This window comes from Schistocerca gregaria, chromosome 2 (assembly GCF_023897955.1).
Source record: "Schistocerca gregaria isolate iqSchGreg1 chromosome 2, iqSchGreg1.2, whole genome shotgun sequence".
In the NCBI taxonomy this organism is placed as follows: domain Eukaryota; kingdom Metazoa; phylum Arthropoda; class Insecta; order Orthoptera; family Acrididae; genus Schistocerca; species Schistocerca gregaria.
The window spans coordinates 723,795,666-723,817,904 of NC_064921.1; the positions used below are offsets into that span (position 1 = coordinate 723,795,666).

General features: G+C 42.3%; 1 protein-coding gene across 1 annotated transcript in view; it reads left to right on the plus strand.

The window, feature by feature from the left end:
* Positions 1-679: 679 nt before the first annotated feature.
* The window catches only part of LOC126335952 (agrin-like), a 31,844-nt gene continuing 10,284 nt past the window's right edge, over positions 680-22,239 (plus strand). Inside the window, exons 1-5 of the mRNA XM_049999429.1 lie at positions 680-926; positions 6,589-6,723; positions 10,546-10,792; positions 12,553-12,717; positions 19,495-19,733. Of these exons, the coding sequence (XP_049855386.1) occupies positions 680-926; positions 6,589-6,723; positions 10,546-10,792; positions 12,553-12,717; positions 19,495-19,733 (1,033 nt within the window). The remainder of the gene's footprint in view (positions 927-6,588; positions 6,724-10,545; positions 10,793-12,552; positions 12,718-19,494; positions 19,734-22,239) is intronic.

Here is a 22,239-nt window from a genome sequence, read left to right on the forward strand (position 1 = left end):
ATGTAGACTAGCAATGGCAAGGAAAGCGTTTCTGAAGAAGAGAAGTTTGTGAACATCGAGTATTGATTTAAGTGTCAGGAAGTCGTTTCTGAAAGTACTTGTATGGAGTGTAGCCATGTATGGAAGTGAAACATGGACGATAAATAGTTTGGACAAGAAGAGAATAGAAGCTTTCGAAATGTGGTGCTACAGAAGAATGCTGAAGATTAGATGGGTAGATCGCATAACTAATGAGGAAGTATTGAATAGGATTGGAGAGAAGAGACGTTTGTGGCACAAGTTAACCAGAAGAAGGGATCGGTTGGTAGGACATGTTCTGAGGCATCAAGGGATCACCAATTTGGTATTGCAGGGCAGCGTGGAGGGTGAAACTTCTACGATTTTCACTTCACGGAGACCAAGAGCCACACGGTATTTCCAACACAGTGGATTGTATCGAATTCTGCATCCTCGGACATTTCCGCCTTTTTGAGGCAGTTTCCACCTCGAGGGAAAGAGGATATCCTGAGAATCTCTCCACTTTTCCGCCATTTTGAACAAGACCATTGGCAGAATGAAAGTGACTCCATACAGCGGTAGTATTCAGCAGCTTCAGTACTTATGCAGAAGAGAAGAGGCTTGCACAGAGTAGAGTATCTTGAATAAGTGAGCGCCACAACAGCAGTAACAAGCAGCGCTAATGAGGGGTACTTGCAGGGTGTTTGAGAACGTGGGCACGGCCCGCGGGCTGGTGGGGTGCGTGCGGCGGCTGCGGCTGGGCCAGCAGACGGCGCTGCTGGAGGAGGGCGGCGCGCTGGTGCTGCGCTCTAGCGGCGTGCGCCAGTGCGGCCGCAGCCCGTGCGCCCACCTGCCCTGCCAGAACGCCGCCACCTGCACCCCCACCGGCGACGACACCTTCCACTGCGACTGCCCGCCCCAGTTCACAGGTAAGCGCCTCCCTCGCTCTCCTTCTGACAGGGCCTTTCACTCTCACCCAATACGCGACAACGGCCACAATCCGCGCGCCGTTACGGATGTGTGGAGCTCGAAACAAATTTAGAGGCGTATTGCTCCGTACATTTATTCGGAAACGTTTTTTGGCAGGTCCAGATTAATCTTCTGCATTGCTACACTACAGACCGTCTACAAAAGGGTCGTCAGCTTCTCTTTGACGAGCCGAGATAAATTATTTTCCTTTTCAAAAAGCCTTTCTGTTTCCACCACCAGACTGGTAAATGTTCATCGCGAACTGTCACTGCACCAGCCATGTGCTAGTAACGTCGCTAATAATCTTTCCCATATAACAAACAAGGTAACTGTTGGATGCCAAAGAGGAAAAAAAAAGACACATAAGAACAACGACGTCTTCATTCTCAATATTAACAGGCTGAATATTGTACCCTTTTCATTAACCACCTAGCCAATTGTCACTCACTTTGTGCCCTTTCGTAACAAGCTCGTTGAAAAGAGTATGCAGAAATCCACAGATGCCCACGGGAAAGCACTTGCTAAATCTTTCAATGTTTTTCGTACTGGCAAAAAACTTAATCGATCGTTAAGAATAATTCACTTCCGACTTGATTCCTTCCGCTCCACTTGGAACATGCCAGCTTCTGCCCGCCGACTCTCGATTTTGCGAGCTTCCAGATATTCCGATAAATTCATTTGCAGACTATACTTTTCAGCGAATCTCCCACATTGTCAGAATTGACTATTTTCTGCTTCCGCTAATCGAATTTCTTGTAAAAGGGGGGCGTTATGTCTCACCTTTTGAAAAGGATATTTCCAAGAGGTGCTGGAAGTGAATATATGCAAACTACGTCCATTGATATTTGCACCCAAAGAAAAATCTGTGAAATTGGCCCTTAATATTGTTGGGAATAGCTTTCTCAATAAGCTCGAGACTATTTTTATCCACAGCGTCCTCGGCTACTGGAAATGCTACATATGCCTGCAGTGAGGTGCTCTGCCGCCCTGTGCGAGCAGGTTCCATTCAGAGTCACTTCACTGACAAGCCTGGTGTGAAATACAGGGTGACGCTGTTACAAGTAGCCCGCCTCCCCTTTAAATGCAAATACAGTATTTCGTCTTCTGAAATAAACAGCTACAACAATGGTTTTGTACAATAACCGATTGTTAGCATTCTTCTGTCAGTGTTTCAGTTTTTTTTCATTCGTAAAGTTAGACGTTTCTCTTTGCGGTCTGCGAAATGACTTTGTCGGTTGAAGAAAGAATGAAAATTGTGGAAGCGTATGTGAAAACCGGTTCGACTAAGGAAACACATGAAATTTTCGGGGTCAGGTACCCGGACAGAGGATTACCAGCAAAGATAGCAGTACAGATTCCTTACAAAAATTGGCTCATCTACAAATCTGTGCAAAAAGTAATAATTCCTTCAGCTCGCACACCAGAAGTTAATGCAGACCTTCGCCGAAAAAATATTCAGAGCCCAAAGAAGTCTACATATAAACTGGCCAAAATTCAAGCAGGTGGAATTGCCAGAGGATATTGAAAAGTCTTGAATGAGACTATGTCGATTGATGGTTGTGCAGCAATTACGGAAGAATGGCGGTCTGAAACGTGTAGATTGCTGCAGGTTGCTTTTGAATAACATCAACGATGGTTTGTTAAACACTTTCCATTATATAATGAGTGTTTAAGCGTAGTTTTATCTTCCCGTTCATTAGAATTCACGAAGTACTGCGCAACGGAGACCACTAATATTTTGTGTCAGCAACCACTCCATTATGAAATAATCGGGGTTTTGTGCGCTATAAGAGGAACGGGCCCATGGGACCGATTTCACACTATCATCCACATGGCTACATAAATATCCTCCACACGGCTACATAAACGGAAATTTTTGATAGATTTTGTGCTCAAGTAACTGAATAAGAAAGACCGTAACGCTTCTTTCAGCAAGATGGGGGAACATGCCACACGTCTAAGATATCCCCGGAATGGTCCGTAATGTGGCGGTCAGATGTGGTCGACCAGAACCGTGGCGACGAATATGCCTGCCCTCCAGTTCCTATGCAGTGCAACATCGGCTCACTGTGAAACCCGAATGTCCCTCTAATTTTGACATTGCGCGATTCGACCAGGCAATCAATAGGAGACCCACAGTGACGCACTTTTCAAACTCTGTCAGGGGCTGATATCGCTGACTCATACGAGTATGTAACATCCCTGCGTTCTTCACAGTGATCACTCAACACCTGGCACTGTTCATTCCACCTACGTGCCTACCAGGCATGGCAGCAACACTCAGCAACAATACTAAAACTCCGGTAATCGTTTCACCTGTCTTAGAGTAACGCAATTCTGATCATTTACATACCTGCCGACGGTGTGCACGTGTACCAAGTTGCACTGACTCTCGAGCATGGCTTCTGTGTATTTCATTATTTTGTCAGGCACTCAGGATCTGCTTAACAACTGGTATCCATTAATTCAATCTCAGCATGGTCCATGATAGTATCAAACGGAGCATAAATAGCTACACTACTTTCATGAATCTAGAATAAGGAGTCAGAGACTGAATGTATATGGTTGTGCTGTGCGCTGTGAGTATGAAGAGTCATTGCAAATGCGTCCTCTGCAAAAAGGACAAGCATTCCAGTTGCACGCAGTTTATGCTCCTATTGAAATTGCTAATGCACAGCTCACAGCTCATAGAAGGATCCTTTATTGTATGATTATATGATAGCGGAACAAACACTGGTAGCAGTTACTTCTGTTAAATATCTGGGAGTATGCGTGCGGAACGATTTGAAGTGGAATGATCATATAAAATTAATTGTTGGTAAGGCGGGTACCAGGTTGAGATTCATTGGGAGAGTCCTTAGAAAATGTAGTCCATCAACAAAGGAGGTGGCTTACAAAACACTCGTTCTACCTATACTTGAGTATTGCTCATCAGTGTGGGATCCGTACCAGATCGGGTTGACGGAGGAAATAGAGAAGATCCAAAGAAGAGCGTTCAATGGACACTTTATTACTATTGCCAAACCATAAACTGTCTAAACACACGGAAAAAGGTGCAATATAGCGTGTTCTACAAGTTGGCAGAGAAAGTTGGATAGACGATACATTACACACAGAGTCTGATCTGTTTCATAGTTAACAAACATACCTCTTCCTCCCATATATGTAAACAGGGTGATTATAATTAAAGTGAAACACCACTGGTCAGAATGATGTCCAATTGTTTCGGAATATTATCGGAGAAGCGGAAAACGTATGGCAGAAGAAAATAAATAGTTACAAATGTAGCAATAGATGTCGCTGAAAGTGTCATAAATTAATAGTGGTCGACTACAAATGACAAATAAATCATACAACAATGCCTGAGGTGTACGTCCGACGTTGAACAAACTGTACTACTCAGAGAGCATGGGTGTACAGGCGTGACACTGTTAGTTACGTAACTCCATCCACCACAGCAATGTCATACAGTATCACAACGGATGGGAAAATCGGTTTTTAACCTCCTGATGCCGAAAACCGCATAAAAAGCATCAATCACATGGGTTTTTAATTGTCCTGAGGCCAAAAGCCACATAAAAAGCATCAATCAAAATCAAACCGGATTACTAATTTCAAAATTGAAATTGAGAAACAGCATGTTCCACAACCGATCGAAGTGTTTCCAGGGTTACGTTCAGAATGCGTTGCGCAATGCGTACCTTCCACGCAGCTATGTTTGCAATCAGAACACTGAGCACAACATCTCTCAGATAGACCTACAGTAAGAAGTCACAGGGATTAAGATCAGGTGACGGGATGGTCAGGCTGTAAGGAAATGACAACTGATAATTCTAGTATTTCTGAAATGGCGCTTCAGCATCTGCTTAACTGAATTTGCAAATGTGCGGAGGTGCACCATCTTGCATAAAAATGATCCCACCCATACATCCACGCTCTTGGAGAGCTGGAATGAAATGGTTACACAAAAGACACTCATAGCGCTTCATAATGCCGGTACAGGACCAGAAGCACCTGTCTCTTCAAAAAAATGTGACCCTTTGATAAATGATGCCGTAAACCCGCCCTACACTGTGACCTTTCCAGGATGAAGTGGTACTGGTTGATTTGCGTGTGGATATTCCGTTGCCAATATTCGACAATCTATGTATTGACATATCCTGTCAGAGGAAATTCGGATTCGTGTGTCCCCCAAATCTTCCACGGCCAATCATTGTCCACTTCCATGCGAGCAAGAAATTTTGAGTCTCCCTTGCTGGCAGGTCAACAGGAAGCGACTCGTGCACGTGGGTGATTTTGAATGGATAACAAAGAAGGATGTTCCGTGTATTTTCCACACCGCGATCTCGGGCATGTCCAATGTTTGAGCAATTCTCCGTGTACCACACGTTTGCACACCACCACTCATCTCCTCCTGCACTGTGTGGCCACCACGTCCACTGACATCAAATCCATTTATTTCCTCCCTCTACCAGGTTACACACCTAAAGTACCCGTCTTTACGAATTTCTGAATCATTTTCTCGAGATCCACGGCAGTCACCGGACCAACGCCTTTTTGCAAACCCTTCATTGTCCGGAACTTCTGCAGAGTGACGTGTGCACAGTCACCATTCTTGTAATACAGATTTGCAAGCAGAGCGCGATCCAGCATCCAGACAGTCATGGCAATCGACGCAGACGTGAAAAGAGGAAAAGCTGTGTACCAGCCTTGTTTATACTAACTTAGTCGGGTGGTGCGCATGACAGGTGGTTTCATTTATGTATTCTGACACATACAGCGTCATCTATTGATCAATTCTCACACTATCTTTTTCTACTACCATATGTTTTCGCCCTTCTCCGATAATATTCCTTTGCAATTTGACGTCATTCTGACCAGTGGCGTTATTTCTATAGCGTTCTGAAAAAAAAGGCTCTGAGCACTATGGGACTCAACAGCTGTGGTCATCAGTCCCGTAGAACTTAGAACTGCTTAAATCTAACTAACCTAAGGACATCACACACATCCATGCCCGAGGCAGGATTCGAACCTGCGACCGTAGCGATCACGCGGTTCCAGACTGAAGTGCCTAGAACCGCACCATGGCCACACCGGCCGGCTAGCGTTCTGAAAGTTTAACTTAAATTATAATCACCCTGTATATATCACATTTCATAAAATTCTTATTTGAATGTATAGAATGTGTTCAGCCAATGTGCCCTCATACCTAAGCACAATCGACCGCTAATCTCTGCAAGCGCCAAACGCATAACTAAATGGTTCAAACGGCTCTGACAACTATGGGACTCAACATCTGTGGTCATCAGTCCCCTAGAACTTAGAACTACTTAAACCTAACAAACCTAAGGACATCACACACATCCATGCCCGAGGCCGGATTCGAACCTGCGACCGTAGCAGTCACGCGGTTCCGGACTGAGCGCCTTAACCGCGAGACCACCGCGGTCGGCGAAACGCATAACTAAATTAGGCCTCACCGTCGAGTGAAAGTAATAATACACTATATTAAACATTGTGTTGCCAGGAAGAAGTTTTTAGTTGTTCATTTCGTATCATAAAATACCAAGTACCTCGAAGCTTCGCAATAACGGTCCAACACTGGTTTTCCATGTTCTGCAGGTCCGTACTGTGAGAGCAAAACCAACTCATGTGCTTGGAGCCCGTGTGTGGCTGGATCATGGTGCGAAGTGTCACCTGACGGAGGTTTTACATGCAACTGTGGACCGACAAGCATCAAACTTCCCTGCCACGACTGTGAGTATTAAACAAATTAAAGAATCTTTAACATTAACATTACTGTTAATCGTCCATCTATCGATACTGTATTTTCAAGCAAATATAGTACTACATAGTGTTGTAGCTCGTATAATGAATGTATACTCTGGCCACAGTTCACAAAACGAAAAAAGAAGTTTAGAGTTTAGCTATCAGTCATCAACAGGGTATTTAGAGACGGCGCAGGCGAAGGCCAAGGTGGAAAAGATGAAAAAACCACAGAAATTTTTATCTGAATGACTATATGGGGCTTTGCACTCTGCTCTTACGGGGCTTTGGACTTTGCTCTTCCTCAATGTTGGTCCAGTGTCTTAACAACCATGCCTACTCGCTCAGTCGTACATATAAATCTTCCAAAGGGGAAGTTTTTCAAACATTTGGACGCTTGTAAGACTGAAGAGGCCGGTACTCTGAATATTTTCAACGAGGTACCTAACATTACGGTAGTCGTACTCCACGGATCGATCAAATGGGCTTTCAAGAAGTATGCAACACATTCTTCTTCTGAATGCGAGTTGGTTTTATTCAGGATACCAATACGCCATACTCCCTATTATTCCCCACTCTCTCGACTACAAAATCATATTTCTCAGTATAATATACATTCACTGTGACGGCCTCAGGCCACCTTACTAGGAAGGGCTGCAAGCCCGCACAGTATCACTCTACTGGTCGACGTCGGAGCCAACGTGTTGCCCCATCAGTAACCTCGCTATCATTGACGAACCGCTGCCCACGGAGTGTATCCTTCATTGGGCCACACTCGTTGACCTGTATGGTCTTCTGTTAGGTGGCAAGGAACCAGCGGGCACACGTGCTTGAGTACCCCAACTGGTGAGCCAGTGTGTCGGGGCTACAAACAGCGACGTGTGCAGTGAGGTGTTTGAATCTGATCTGTTGATCATGTCCAATAAGAGTGCCCGCACATTCCAACATTGCAAGAGTCATATCTGTGTGCGGTTGGCCAGCATGCGGCAGATCGAACAGATTTGCATGCCCTTGTTGCGATGATGACAAATGCCTCACCCAACGACTAACCGTGCTTTTGTTTATTACTAGGTCTTCGTTGACATTCTGCAAGCACCTATGAATATCTGCCATGTTCTGGTTTTCCATAAAAAGAAAACCAGTGGCAGTTCTCTTTTAGGAACGGACCTCCATTACGGAAGTCATTTTGAAATATTCAGATGTGACTTAACTGCTAAGGTCATCAGTCCCTAACTTTACACACTACTTAACCTATATTATCCTAAGGACAAACGGATACACACCCATGCCCGAGGGAGGACTCGAACCTCCGCCGGGACCAGCCGTACAGTCCATGACTGCAGCGCCTTAGACTGCGTCATTTTGAAGATCACATTTAGCGATACCATCTATCAGAGCTCCATGAAGCTATAAGAGCTGAAGCGGGAATATTCCACGATGCCAAAATGAAATTTGTTGATTTTTTCAATTGAAACTGACAGAGAGAAATGTATAAACTCCATCAGATTTCCCATAAGAAATCTAGTATTGATTGATGGTTGTTGAATACATCTGTGCCTAAAAATCTTTCTGTTTTGTACTATTTTGAACCTTTTTGAATTCTATGGAAAGACTGTTTTAGATCCATATTCATACTTCGTGTTATTGTAAGTGGAAGAAGAAATATTGGTAACGACAAAGAAAGTAATGACTGTATGAGAGTCTGTGCTGGAGTTTCTTGAACTGATGTCAAATACACTTATAGTCGCACTTATCGTGAAAATACTTTTCTTGTAAGCTGATTTTCTGGTAAAGAAAAAAGCTCTTTCATTCCAGTGTGCGAGTTCTCCAGTTACGGTTGTGACCAAACTGTAGTACGAAAAGATTAGCTACTGCATGTATTTCGTTGTCTAAACAGACATTTTAAAACTTCAGGAATTTTGGGAGAGGTTCCTTCCATGTTGAAAAATATTCAAAATAGCACACTCTACGCCATCCCCATAAAATCCTAATTCTGATACACCTATTCCTTAAATTGATTCTGACTTACTAAGCAGGCATATGTGACACCCATCTGTGATCACTTTCCAAAGCATTATTGCCGTTTTCATGTTTCTTGTTAACACCAGCCACTTCCAGTGCAGCCTCAGTAAGTCAGGATAGACAATGAAGCAGTTGAACTAATTGCCGAACATGTGTCGTACAATAGTGACAAATTTATTAATAAACACTTCATGTAATTCTTTTATGATTCACTATAGAAGAACAACTGGTGCCAGTGGGAAGTCCCCTAGCTAGTAAAATTATAATCCACCACTGTTGCCTAAAGGAAGACGCGACTGTCGTTATTGGCAACTCATGCTGAAGTATCGGTCCGATTCTAGTCACTAACTCAGTTTTTTTGAGTGGAAATGTCTAGAGCAGCCGTATGAGAAGGTGCTTGGTATATTAGGTAGCGGCATTGTTATCCGAGTCGCCGAAATGGTGTCAAACTGAAAGGATTGCAGAAGCCTGCAAGTCACACAATGTATTTATTTTAAACAAGTATGACGGCAAGGCACACATTATTGGTCGGATTTTCATTCTCTAACAACGGTAATCATCTTCTCAACTTTACGTTTCAACTCTGATTTGACGTGGCTGAAGTACCGAGAGCTTTATATTAACGGTTGTCGAGCTGTATAGCTTGGTAATCGCGTGTTGTAGTGTTATCACAGCGGTTGACGCAGTATGATGCATTAAGCACCTCATTATTGCCTTTGGCTGAACGCCTTCCTTCCAAAGTATCAAAGCATAGTATGTGCACCCTACGTGTATTTGACTCCGTAATTTTGACAGATATACTAAGATGCGGACTATGAACGATTATATGGAGTAATGATAGACCGAAAGACTTGAGATCACCAGTGCTTGGTTCCGCTCGTAGACAGCATCGTTCTTGGTTTATTGACAGGAATGTTCGTTTGCCAGTGTCTACTTTGAGTAGAGCCTTAGGTGGATGGTTATTGAATTGAATACAGTGCATATGATATTGAAGTTGTCGAAAGCAGAAACTGCGGTTTACTTGACGAGACAGATAACGTATCTTTCTCCGTCCGATCAAGCCTTGAAAGGCCCAAAGGCACTGACCGACCAGCGTGTCATCCTAAGCCAAGGCGTTACAAGATGTGGATAAGGTGGCATGTAATCAGCACACCACTCTCATGTTAGATGTCCGTTTCTGTGACTAGAGCAGCTACTTCTCAGTCAGTAGCTCCTCAGTTAGCATCACTACGGCTGAATGCACTCTGCTTGTTAACAGCGCTTGTCAGACCTGAACAGTCACCAATCCAAGGGCTATCCGAGCCTGACGGCGCTTACGTTTCAGTAACTCCTGCGTCCTTCACTGTTTCCGTTATAGTTTCTTGTCCACTATGTGGTGGATAGTAATAATCTCTCCTCTGACACGTAATAATTAAGATAGTGTTAAATTGCATATAACTATGCTTTGTATTGGTTAAGAATTTCTGCATGATTTAGATATGTGCCAGTAGTTTTAACGATCGACATTTATCATAAAGAATGTTCTCAACAGTTGAGGATATGTTTCCGCATTTAACTTTAATAGTGTAAAACTCTCATTGATATTAGTTAACTAGTACTGAATTCCTAAGAAAGAGTTAGTTTAATTCTCTGTCATTATGGGGAGTTTTATTCCAATATCTGTACTATTACACTTGCTATCAACTAGCTCACAGTAAAACAACTCTATTTCTTACTAGTCAAAAATATTTTTGTGTACAGTATGTGATACTCATCTGAATCTAACTTAATTATAGGGCCTGTCTTCCACAGTTGATGCCGAAAATCAGGAAGCATTTGTGCCAGAATTTGATGGGAACTCGTTCATAGAGCTTCCTAGGCTGGAAGGTGTCGGCAAGGCTTTTGCTATGGAACTGTGGTTTCTGACAAGAGCGGTGGATGGTGTTCTCTTGTACAGCGGTCAAAGACTGGATGGAAAGGGTGATTATATAGCCCTAGTTCTTGTCAGTGGCTACGTGCAGTTCCACTTCGAACTTGGAAGTGGTCCAGGAAAAACAGTGTAGGTGAACAGTTGACCATTTTTCTTTTAAAACTTAGTGTAAATGTTTTATTCATAATATGAGAAAAATTAATTCTATTTAAAAGTAGTAAAATTTAATTAAGAGAAGAATATGAATCAGTGTACATACGATTGTTAATTGTGCTTCTTCCTCGACTTTCCGTATGAGTCGAACTTACCGCAGCTGCTTTAGATCTTTTAACAGATAATCCCAACTGAAGGCAGGTACTACGATTCGCTAGTCTTGTCACAGATGTATGAATGACTGAGAACCTGCAAAATGCAAGCTTCGTTTCATTTCTTGTTACCATGACTTAACTTAATCACAACCGTATTATCGATATTGTCATGCCATCCCTTTACATAAAATAACTAATACTGACAGATCTACATCAGAATACAGCATTTGTGGATTACTAGTTGCCGGCCGCTGTCGCCGATCGGTTCTAGGCGCTTCAGTCTGGAACCGCGTGACTACTGCGGTCGCTGGTCTGAATCCTGCCTCGGGCATGGATGTGTGTGGTGTCGTTAAGTTAGTTAGGTTTACGTATTTCCAAGTTCTAGGGGACTGATGACGTCAGATGTTAGGTCCCATAGTGCTCAGAGCCATTTGAACCATTTGATTAGTAGTTCATCTGGGAAGAGTTCTCCATTTTAAGGTTGGAACAATGTCATTGGTGGCTGTTTCAGTTGGAGCTATAACAGAAATATGTAGATGATCTTATAACTATAACAGACGAATATTATACTAACAATGAACTAGAGTAATGTACTGAGAAGTATTTTGTGGCAATTATTTATAGATATCAAAGTCAGTTACCACTCATATTTTAATGCATTTGTCATTACAATCTATATTATCTACAAAAATATACTGTCGCAATCAGCTGACGCAGCTTACACTATAAAGCTTCATAACATTTCCTTGTAAAAGGCATTATTGAAGCATTTAAGAACGTCTCGCTTTTTAAACTGTATAATCTGAATATCATAGTCGAAACACTGAACATTTTTATTTTGACTTGGATTACACAATAAACTGTGCATTTCACCTTCATCTCTATACCCGGCTTGGAAACGCCCTTATAAAGTGGATGAAGGCCCATACCACCTACAGCAGGACCACACCTAACGAAGCACTGTTGTATTCAAACCAATCCTAATATTAAGGGACAGCCTTTGTACTTAATCCGTTAGTGCTGTTCTCCGTAATTAAGAGACAAATTAGTAAAATGCAAAGCAATGTAAAAAAATTCCAAAATTTTATGGCTAAGACCCACAAAGAAAATGACTCTGTTTCGAATTATAGCTACTGAAAAAGTCCTTAAAATGAAATAAAGGAAAACATTGTCCACATAGCTGTTCTTCAAAAAAGAAATTCTTTATGGTCTTATCGACACCATTCACTTGTAATTATTGATTCATTTGTTAATTTGTTTCGGAAATATTGTAAATTACATTTCCTTACTTCAGGCTGATATTAATTACTTTTGTCTACCTTTGTTATTGAAAATAATTCTGCTGAATAATGATTTAAAGCTCATATCAGCGAGTTCTTACGTTGTAGTATTTAAGGAACATGGCTAGTTTAGAATGTAACGTAATCATACACTGTAGTGCACAGATACTGTATGTAGTGTCAGGCATAGCTCCTGACAGCAAGAATGTCAAACTGAAATAAGGAAACATTTTGCTCTACAACTGCGTGTGTCCTGTGCTGGCTCCTGTGTAACTTGCTGATATTGTGCCTTTGTTTGCAGTACTACAAACGCAATAACTCCGAATCAGTGGCACTCGGTGAAGGTCAGCTACATGGACCGAGAGGGCACACTGCAGCTGGATGACGGCCCCACCGCCACGGGCATGTCTGGAGCGCCATTAAACGAGCTCAATCTGGATCTACCACTGTATATAGGAGGCCTGCCGTAAGTCATTCCGCTGTTCGTTTGTTGTCGATACATTTGTATGTGACGCCTACATCCGCGGTAGAAAAGGCATTAGTATCAGGTTACCATGTGAACTACAACCATAGAAATCAAGAGAAATTCGGTGTCGCGCTGCCGTCTCGCATTACTAGATACATTAAACTGCAAAAGATGACGTGTAACTTCACTAGTCAGCAACATAACTTGTAATTTGTGTGGTAGAACGAGTAGTGGTTGATCTCATGTCCGAACTAAAAAGTTTATTCCTTCATCACTTTATATCCGTGTATCCTGTACTCAAACATCATCACACTCTCTACAGCACATCTTCAGCACGTGACGTAACTATAGTGATCATGGCGGCTTTTGGGACATCAGTGTCTTTCTTAAGCCTTTGACCAACTCGTGTTTTCAAATTAGCCTGAAAAATGAAATCCAGTATCGTAAATTTTTTGAAGACCAGGAGAAGGGTACATTTATCTTAGTCCATCGTAGAATGCTATTCAGAACACGTTTCCCTTCAAGGGACCAGTTGGGAGAAATCCGTGAAGACAATACCAATAAACTGCCATCTTCCTGAAGTACCATTTACAGCTTTAGCATATGAAAGAAAGCTGATGTTATTCCCTACCTCGGGTACAAAAGAAAAGTAGCTGTCCAGAGATATGATCAGTCATACGAAATATGAGCAGAGGTATGCGTATGACGCAAATTTTCTAGTGCAGCGTATGGAAATGTTGATCTCAAGATCCGAACTAAATGACTGATGATTATTTCAACCTCATTAAAAGCTACGTCACAAGATGCAGACAACTTTTTTGGGAAGCGTTCAACTGCTTGCAGATGTGGAACAATCTTATCAGAAATTGCATTACTTCGCTGAATCTGCATTTACTTCGCTGGATTATTTACTTTCTCCATTTCGATTTGTTGCAATTGATCTCATTGCAACTGCAGACATTTCAGAGTATGCTTTTCACTGTAGTACGAATAAATCGAAGCTATTTAAACAGTTGTACAGTTTGGAATTGCCACATACGAGTAACGTCATTTTCAGTTTTGCTACGCCGTCTAATATGGCACTTCATACAGAAAGTATCTCTCTCGCCATAACTGGTGAATCACATTATTATTGATGACTCGAGTCATTCATTGGTATACTATGCTACACAGAGTGTTTCGCAGACAAGCAAGGGGACCATCAGAGCCATTAATCACAGACATTGATAAGTCTTACTTATGTTGTAGAGGGACCTGTCCTGAGAACCTGGCAAACAGCTTTTCGTGCCATGACCTCCAGTTTCCGATAAAATCGATGTTGAAATGTTATGCGTATCTCCTACACCCGTAATATTAACCACTGTTCGGCCGCGCGATCGTACGGCCTAAGGTTCTCGACTACTACGCTGCGATTTGGGTTCAAACCTTGCCCAGTATTTTCTCCCTCAGTTTCACCATACAGAATGTCATTACATAGTGACACCATGCAAAATTATTAGAAACCCGTCATTTTCGTCGTAGTAACTTCATTAATAAGAATAATCGTTACAGCACAGTTCCTTAAAATGTGTTTTCCATTTCCAGAATGAGATTTTCACTCTGCAGCGGAGTGTGCGCTGATATGAAACTTCCTGGCAGATTAAAACTGTGTGCCCGACCGAAACTCGAACTCGGGACCTTTGCCTTTCGACACCAAGTGCTCTACCAACTGAGCTACCGAAGCACGACTGACGCCCGGTACTGGCAGAAGTAAAGCTGTGAGTCGTGCTTCGGTAGCTCAGTTGGTAGAGCACTTGGTGTCGAAAGGCAAAGGTCCCGAGTTCGAGTCTCGGTCGGGCACACAGTTTTAATCTGCCAGGAAATGTTTTCCATTTATTTGGACTGCTCCAAAGAGTTCGCACGATGGACGAAGTATTGCCGGTATAGTCGACAGTATTCATCCTTAATTTTGAACTCTATTACGTAATTTATATCGATAAAATAGACTTCCAGTAACAGTCGATGTGCAATAAATTTCTTGTGAAGGAGTGGAAACCAATTTGAACGAGATAAGACATTCCTTCGCAGCCAAGTCTACTGCAGATGCGCGAGGAAAAATTTTCCTTCTTTTTCTTAGGTACACAACAAACATTCGGGAAATATGGTCGGAATGTTCATAAAACAGTTTACAAGTTGACTCATGGACTGAAAAATGTAATTGTTACCAGTACGGAATCAGAGAAGCTCACGACAGTGCTGCACGCGGAAGTTTAATAAAAATTCATTCTTTCGTACGTGGGACAAGAAAAATTTCTGTACGTTATTGATTCGTCGGGAGGGAAGACCCTTCAGACACAGTAGGATCAAATCTTTTTAGATGAGAAACAGGCATGCACTTGCACAGTAAAAATTACCCCACTCCAATGTACTCCGCAATGTCATTTCTTTGGTGTTTATTTTCACAGACAGGTTAACGTTTCCACGAAAAAAATTCAAATTTTCACGAGTTCCTAAAGACGAATAGAGAGGTCACTTCGAGGAAGGATTCCCGTAACAACATAGTCTTTAGTTCTGCGTGAGTTTAGTTCACCAGCTTACACGGGAATGATCATACACTCGTCGTTCGCAATCGAAGGCCATCGAAGAGAGAAGAATCTTTATGAACAACGAACTTGTTTTCCGGTCCCAGTTCTGCAAAATCCGCTTACCGGCAAGGCAGTAGCTACCATTAAATAGATTACTGCTCTACGAATTCGTGTTTCGCTTGCTTCTCTGACAAATATCATCCGGAATTCCGTTAGAGCCCAGGAAGCGATAGGGAAAACAATTCTGTAATCAATTCTGAAACTAACAGAATACAGATTTGAAGAACTTGTCTGTAATGATTGATTTATTAACAAAAATGTTATGGCACAAATGATTATGTTTGAATAATTTTGCATGTTACTTACTATTAAATGATTACATACTACTAAATGATACCTTGTACGATGTACCTGAAAAAAAGGTACATGGGCGTGATTTCAGTCCTTACTTTTAGCGTGGTAGCCGTGTACTTAAACCACTGCACTGCGCTCACTTGGTCTGAACATGAATGAGGTTACAAGTATAGGAGGCACGCATAAACTTCCAACGCCAATTCCCTCGGAAACTTGGGTCCGTCGCAGGAAAAGCCGCTAAGCAGTTACTGAGGACAGGTTCTTCTACAACACAACTAAGACTCATCAATTTTCGCTATTAACATCTCTGATAGTCGCTTGTTAGTAGATGAAGTTTTGATAAGGAATCCAAGAGCGGAAATATACCGTTTGTATACAATATAAGTCTGAAGGTTGCATCACTTCCAAATCTCTCGCTTCGCCGTAAGTTCGTAATGGTAGAGCTGTATACCGCATGAGTCGACAGTGATTTCCGGCTAGCTTCAGCCCATGACACACTACTTTCATCCGACTGCAACAAGAGCTGCGAGAGACTACTGGGTTATCAACTAGGAGGATTGAGTCTGGCGCCCCACGGACAGGCACCAGAGGTTGTGGACTGTATGTGCCAAAGCATGCGTCACTGGTACAGCGCGTAGCAGGATCGACACATGAAGCAGCTCCTGTTGAGCTCGCATTTCAGAATTCATTGCCTGTCTTCTGTGAGGAGGGAGATTTAAGACTGATTAGATCTGCAGACCTATTTTAGATCTGGAAGGAGTATTCCCGCACATAGTCTCCTGATCAAAACCTTCTGTCCACTTTACAGATCATGTCAGGCTGCTACAGATTTTTCGAAACATCCTTTACCGTTTACAAACACGAGATTGTTTCACTACAAGATACTGGTAAATGTGGTACTCGGTTCCACTCAAGTTTCAATAAGTTCTGAAATTCATGATAATCATTATTTATAGGGATATGTCGTGACAATGACGCTGTAACCCCGTTTCATATCTCTTGTAAAGCTTGACAAACTGTTCGCTATTGCTGTATACAAGTATAAATATCTGCTTGTAGTAGAATAAAAAACTTATCAGACAATCACGAGATATTTGATCGCAGGAATGACCAGTCGTGTGACTAAACTCTATATGTTATACCATATGTAGATTAAATCAGCAGTGTTTGCCTTAGAAAAATGAATGACCGCTGCTGTTCACGGTGTATATCCTGACACATTGTAGATATCACTGAATTCGTGACGTTGCAGTATTATGAACCAGAGTCACGGCAATAGCCCCACTGATATAAGCTTAATTACAGAGCTGTTTATGAAAAATGAAAACTGCTGAATGTAGTACATTCTGGGAATACACTTTTATGACAAAGAAGTCATGTTTATAAACTACTGATTAAAATGCAAACCATTATTTTCCACCAGCTACGATCAAACTATTATAATTTCGGACTTAACTGTATCGTCCTTAGTGAGACGTTAATAAAATAAATTAAAACTCATCCTGAGTCACTGCAGCTGCGGACAACACAAAGATATAACACCCAGCTAAACGTTTCGAGCCTGCTTTTATTCATGGCGTTCAAGCGACGTTAGTCCAGCAACTGTCTTAGCAGCTTCGACAAATGGCTGTAAACAACAGCTGTGCATTCGACCAGTCAGTTGTGAGAAGTTTTACAAAGAATGGACATGCGACTGTAGCGTATCACTGTTGTTGTGACAGTAAACCGTACTAAGGCTAACTCACGTGGTCAAGTCATTCTCCAGAATGTTTCGACGAAGAGAAAAGCGTGTGCAAAGTTTGTCCCGTACTCATGAATCTTGAACAAAAACAACGAGGGGTGTAAGCCTGCCGTGAATTGATTGAAATGGAAAACGCAGACAATTATTTTCTGGAAAAAATAATCGGTTGTGATGAGACATGGAGTTATTAGTACGAACCTACTACTAAGCGACAAAGTGCAGAACGTCTTTCTTGATACAGTAATTAATAAACAGCCGTATATAATGTAGAAATTTATTTCATGAACTTTTTGTATGCAACCAATTTTGGCATTACATTGATGCCATCTTCAGGCCCCACGCGTCATAGTTGTAACATCGCTATACACGGAAGCAGCCATATAACTGGATTCGTGAAATAAATCGCTATGCAACAGCTCTTGCTGACCAGGCGATATATAAGATGTTCATGAAATAAAGTTCTACAATATATGCAGCTATTGGTAAATTATTGTATCAAGAAATACATGTCAGCCGTTGTCCCAGAGTCCATAATGGAGCAACAAAGATTAAAAGTGCAGAATGGGTCTGTGGTGATTCGCCCCGATAAAAGAAGTTGACTCGCGAGATGAACAACAAAGAAGGACTTTCCCGACAGACTCACATGATTGTTAGAAGGTTCTGAGCGCCATACTCAAGTGCGGGAAGACTATGTAAAAACCTGAGGCATTATAATCAGCATGGTAATTTTTCTATGTTTTTTATTAATCCAGTCTAGAAACATTTTGTACTCACGGGGTGCACTAAAACTGTTAAGTAATGTTAGGATAGTGGTGGTGGTTGTTGGTGTTTAACGTCCCGTCGACAACGAGGTCATTAGAGACGGAGCGCAAGCTCGGGTTAGGGAAGGATTGGGAAGGAAATCGGCCGTGCCCTTTCAAAGGAACCATCCCAGCATTTGCCTGAAACGATTTAGGGAAATCACGGAAAATCTAAATTAGGATGGCCGGAGACGGGATTGAACCGTCGTCCTCCCGAATGCGAGTCCAGTGTGCTAACCACTGCGCCACCTCGCTCGGTGGGATAGTGTCTATCGTCAGATTACATGTTCCAGTAAGTATGCAGAGTACTCTATACAGGTACATGGAAACTGAATATAGACACGATTTAAGCACTATTTAATAGCACTGACGTATTTTACTGTTGGCGGCGCTTTCAGTCACTCAGTTTATTTTATCGACGCAACAGTAACACTAATGCCATAAAGGCTTAGACAAAGTACCGGGTGATCAAAAAGTCAGTATAAATTTGAAAACTTAATAAACCACGGAATAATGTAGATAGAGAGGTAAAAAGTGACACACTTGCTTGGAATGACATGGGGTTTTATTAGAACCAGCCCATATTGCTAGACGCGTGAAAGATCTCTTGCGCTCGTCATGTGGTGACGATCGTTGCTCAGCCGCCACTTTCGTCATGCTTGGCCTCCCATGTCCCCAGACCTCAGTCCGTGCGATTATTGGCTTTGGGGTTACCTAAAATCGCAAGTGTATCGTGATCGACCGACATCTCTAGGGATACTGAAAGACAACATCCGACGCCAATGCCTCACCATAACTCCGGACATGCCTTATAGTGCTGCTCACAACACTATTCCTCGACTACAGCTATTGTTGAGGAATCCTGGTGGACATATTGAGCATTTCCTGTAAAAAAACATCATCTTTGCTTTGTCTTACTTTGTTATGCCAATTTATGCTATTCTGATCAGATGAAGCGCCATCTGTCGGATATTTTTTTCAACTTTCGTTGTTTTTTTTTTTTTTTTTTTTTTTTTTGTTCTAATAAAACCCCGTGTCATTCCAAGCACGTGAGTCAATTTGTACCTCTCTATCTACATTATTCCGTGATTTATTCAGTTTTCAAATTTATACTGACTTTTTGATCACCCTGTATATATGACGGCTTATTTTGGACATGATACGTAACTGTTTCCAATAGTACACTTTCTTCGAAACACGTGAAACAGTGTTGGACTTGAGAGTCGATGGAGTTTGACAATAAATTCAATTAGCATTTACGTCTACACTTATGCGATACTTGTAGTTGGTTCACGAAGCCATCCTCTGTTGCCGGCAGGGCCACAATGTACACGGGCGTGATCCCGCTGCCCAACTTGGTGGGCGCGGTGCAGCGGCTGGTGGTGAACGGGCAGATCCTGGAGAACCTGGGCGAGGGCGTGGCCGCCGTGTCCAGGTGGGCGGGGCCTCCCTGCACGGCGCACACGTGTCTGCACGGCGGCGCCTGCCAGCCCAGGCTCAACTCCTTCCTCTGCCGCTGCCCGACGCGCTTCAGGGGACCGCGCTGCCAGTACGTCGGTAAGCACCGCGTCCCAGGTACACCAGGGAGAGGACCCGTACACTGCAGGCCTAACAGGCCACTATTAGCCGAATAACATTAGTGGCCCACTCGTGACGTCAGAGGTTTTGTGAACCAGATAATTGGTTGCGTCACTTTTTAATAAGTGCTGACTTCTGCACGGAAAATAGTTAGCTGAGAGACTGAAGTCGTGTGAACGTCTACTTCTCTTCCCTCTTCTACCAGGTGTACCGGTATGAAATGAGCGTTAAGATACAAATGTGTCGATAGGGAACATTTGTTGTGAACGAGTGTTAAGTTTTTTTTGTTTGGTTGGTATCACATCTGTCAAAAATATTTAGTATACATCAAGTCATCGAACAAATATTATATGTTTTCATCGTGTTAACAATGTCGAATTTTGTACCAGAAAGTGATGATTTGCGGAAAGCATTAAATTTTGTTTTCATTTGAGAAAAAAGTGCTGCAGGGTCGCATCGAATGCTTATCGCGGCATATGGTGATCATGCTCTATCAGAAGCAACATGCAAAAGATGGTTTCAACGGTTCAGAAATAATGATTTTCATGTACGAAATGAAGAACGTGGAAGACCACCAAAAAAAGTTCGAAGAAGCCTAATTGCAAGCAATATTGGATGAAGATGATACTTTGAGTCAGAAGCAAATGGCGGCAATGCTAAATGTTGCACAACAAACAATTTATGACCGTTTGAAAGCTATGGGAAAGATCGAAATGTGTGGAAAATGGGTGCCACATGAATTGAATTAAAGACAGATGGAAACCGAAAAACCATTTGTCAAATTTGGTTCAAAGACATGAAAGAAAATCAATTTTTTCATTGAATTGTTACTGGCGATGAAAAATGTATTTATTTTAACAATCCTAAACGGGAAAACTCATGGGTTAATCCGGGACAACCATCAACATCGACTGCAAAACCAGATCGATTCGTCAAAAAGACAATGCACTGTGTTTGGTGGGATCAGAAAGGTGTGGTGTGTCATGAGCTTCTAAAACCCGGTGAAACTGTGAATACTAATCGCTACAGACAATAAATGATCTATTTGAACTATGCATTGATCGAAAAACGACCAGAATCGGCCAGACGACATGGCAAAGTAATTTTTTTTTTTACACGACAACGCACCTGCACACAAAGCAAAACTGGTTCAGGATACAATCAAAACACTTGGCTGGGAGCTGTTACCACACCTGCCTTATTCACCAGACTTGGCCCCTTCCGACTACCCTTTGTTTTCGTCAATGGGACACGCATTGCCTGAGGAATACTTCTATTCCTACGAAGAAGTCAAAAATTGGGTGTCTGACGGGTTTGCTTCAAAAGGCGAACATTTCTATCGCCGTGGTGTCCACAAATTGCCAGAAAGGTGGACAAAATGTATAGAAAGCAATGGTCAATACTTTGAATAAAATGTTTTTACTTTTCAATTCAAAATTAGTGTTTCATTTTCACAAAAAGACGCTCATTTCATACCGGTACACCTGGCATTAAAACAGAAAAGCAGAAATGGTGGGAAAATGAGACAACCAATGTATATTACTCGACTGACCCGAGGTCTGTATTACACGCTCTCTTACCATCTGCCGGCCGCGGTGGTCTCGCAGTTCTAGGCGCGCAGTCCGGAACCGTTCGACTGCTACGGTCGAAGGTTCGAATCCTGCCTCGGGCATGGATGTATGTGATGTCCTTAGGTTAGTTAGGTTTAAGTAGTTCTAAGTTCTAGGGGACTGATGACCACAGCAGTTGAGTCCCATAGTGCTCAGAGCCATTTGAACCATTTTTTTCTTACCATCTGTGTACGAACGACAGTAAATTTGTCAATTGTCTTCGAATGTTACAAAACGTCATTTTACGAGTATCTTGCTTTTATGAAACGGAGAGACGGATGTTGTTTCACCTAGAGTGGTGCTTGTAATTGCGAAAAATATTAAAAAGGAACTCGCGCTGAAAGAACACTGTAGTTCAAACGGCAAATCCGTACGGAATCGAGTGCTTAGTCCATGTTTGCGATTACACATTCATAAATTATAATGCTGGTGATTAATCTGGATTGCTCATTGTTACCTGCGTCGTATATTTGTACAGATCGCACACTTTTTTTTCGGCGTCCTGTGGTCCGTGGGAGTCGGTAGAATTCGGGCCGCACCAGAATGTAAACGTACGCTGTCAGCATTAGCTACGATACAGTATTGTGCACCGTAAAAGTAAGTGCCCGTTATTAATATAGTGTCGACCCGTGTGCGGTGTTATGCGTTGTGATTGTTAATTTCAAATACCAAAATGAGGGAAAAGGTTGTACCTGGTACTTGATCCTTCTACAGACTTGCTCTAAGCTTTCTTGCCACTTCTGCAACGAGTTAACCTATTACGCGTTCGTTTCTTTTATAAGCTGGAAGCTGACTGCTGTGGAACAAGGAGGCGGAGCTCGTCTTAGTACCCAATGTGCTACGAGCCGATCGCAAGCTTCAGCTTCCAGCACCCC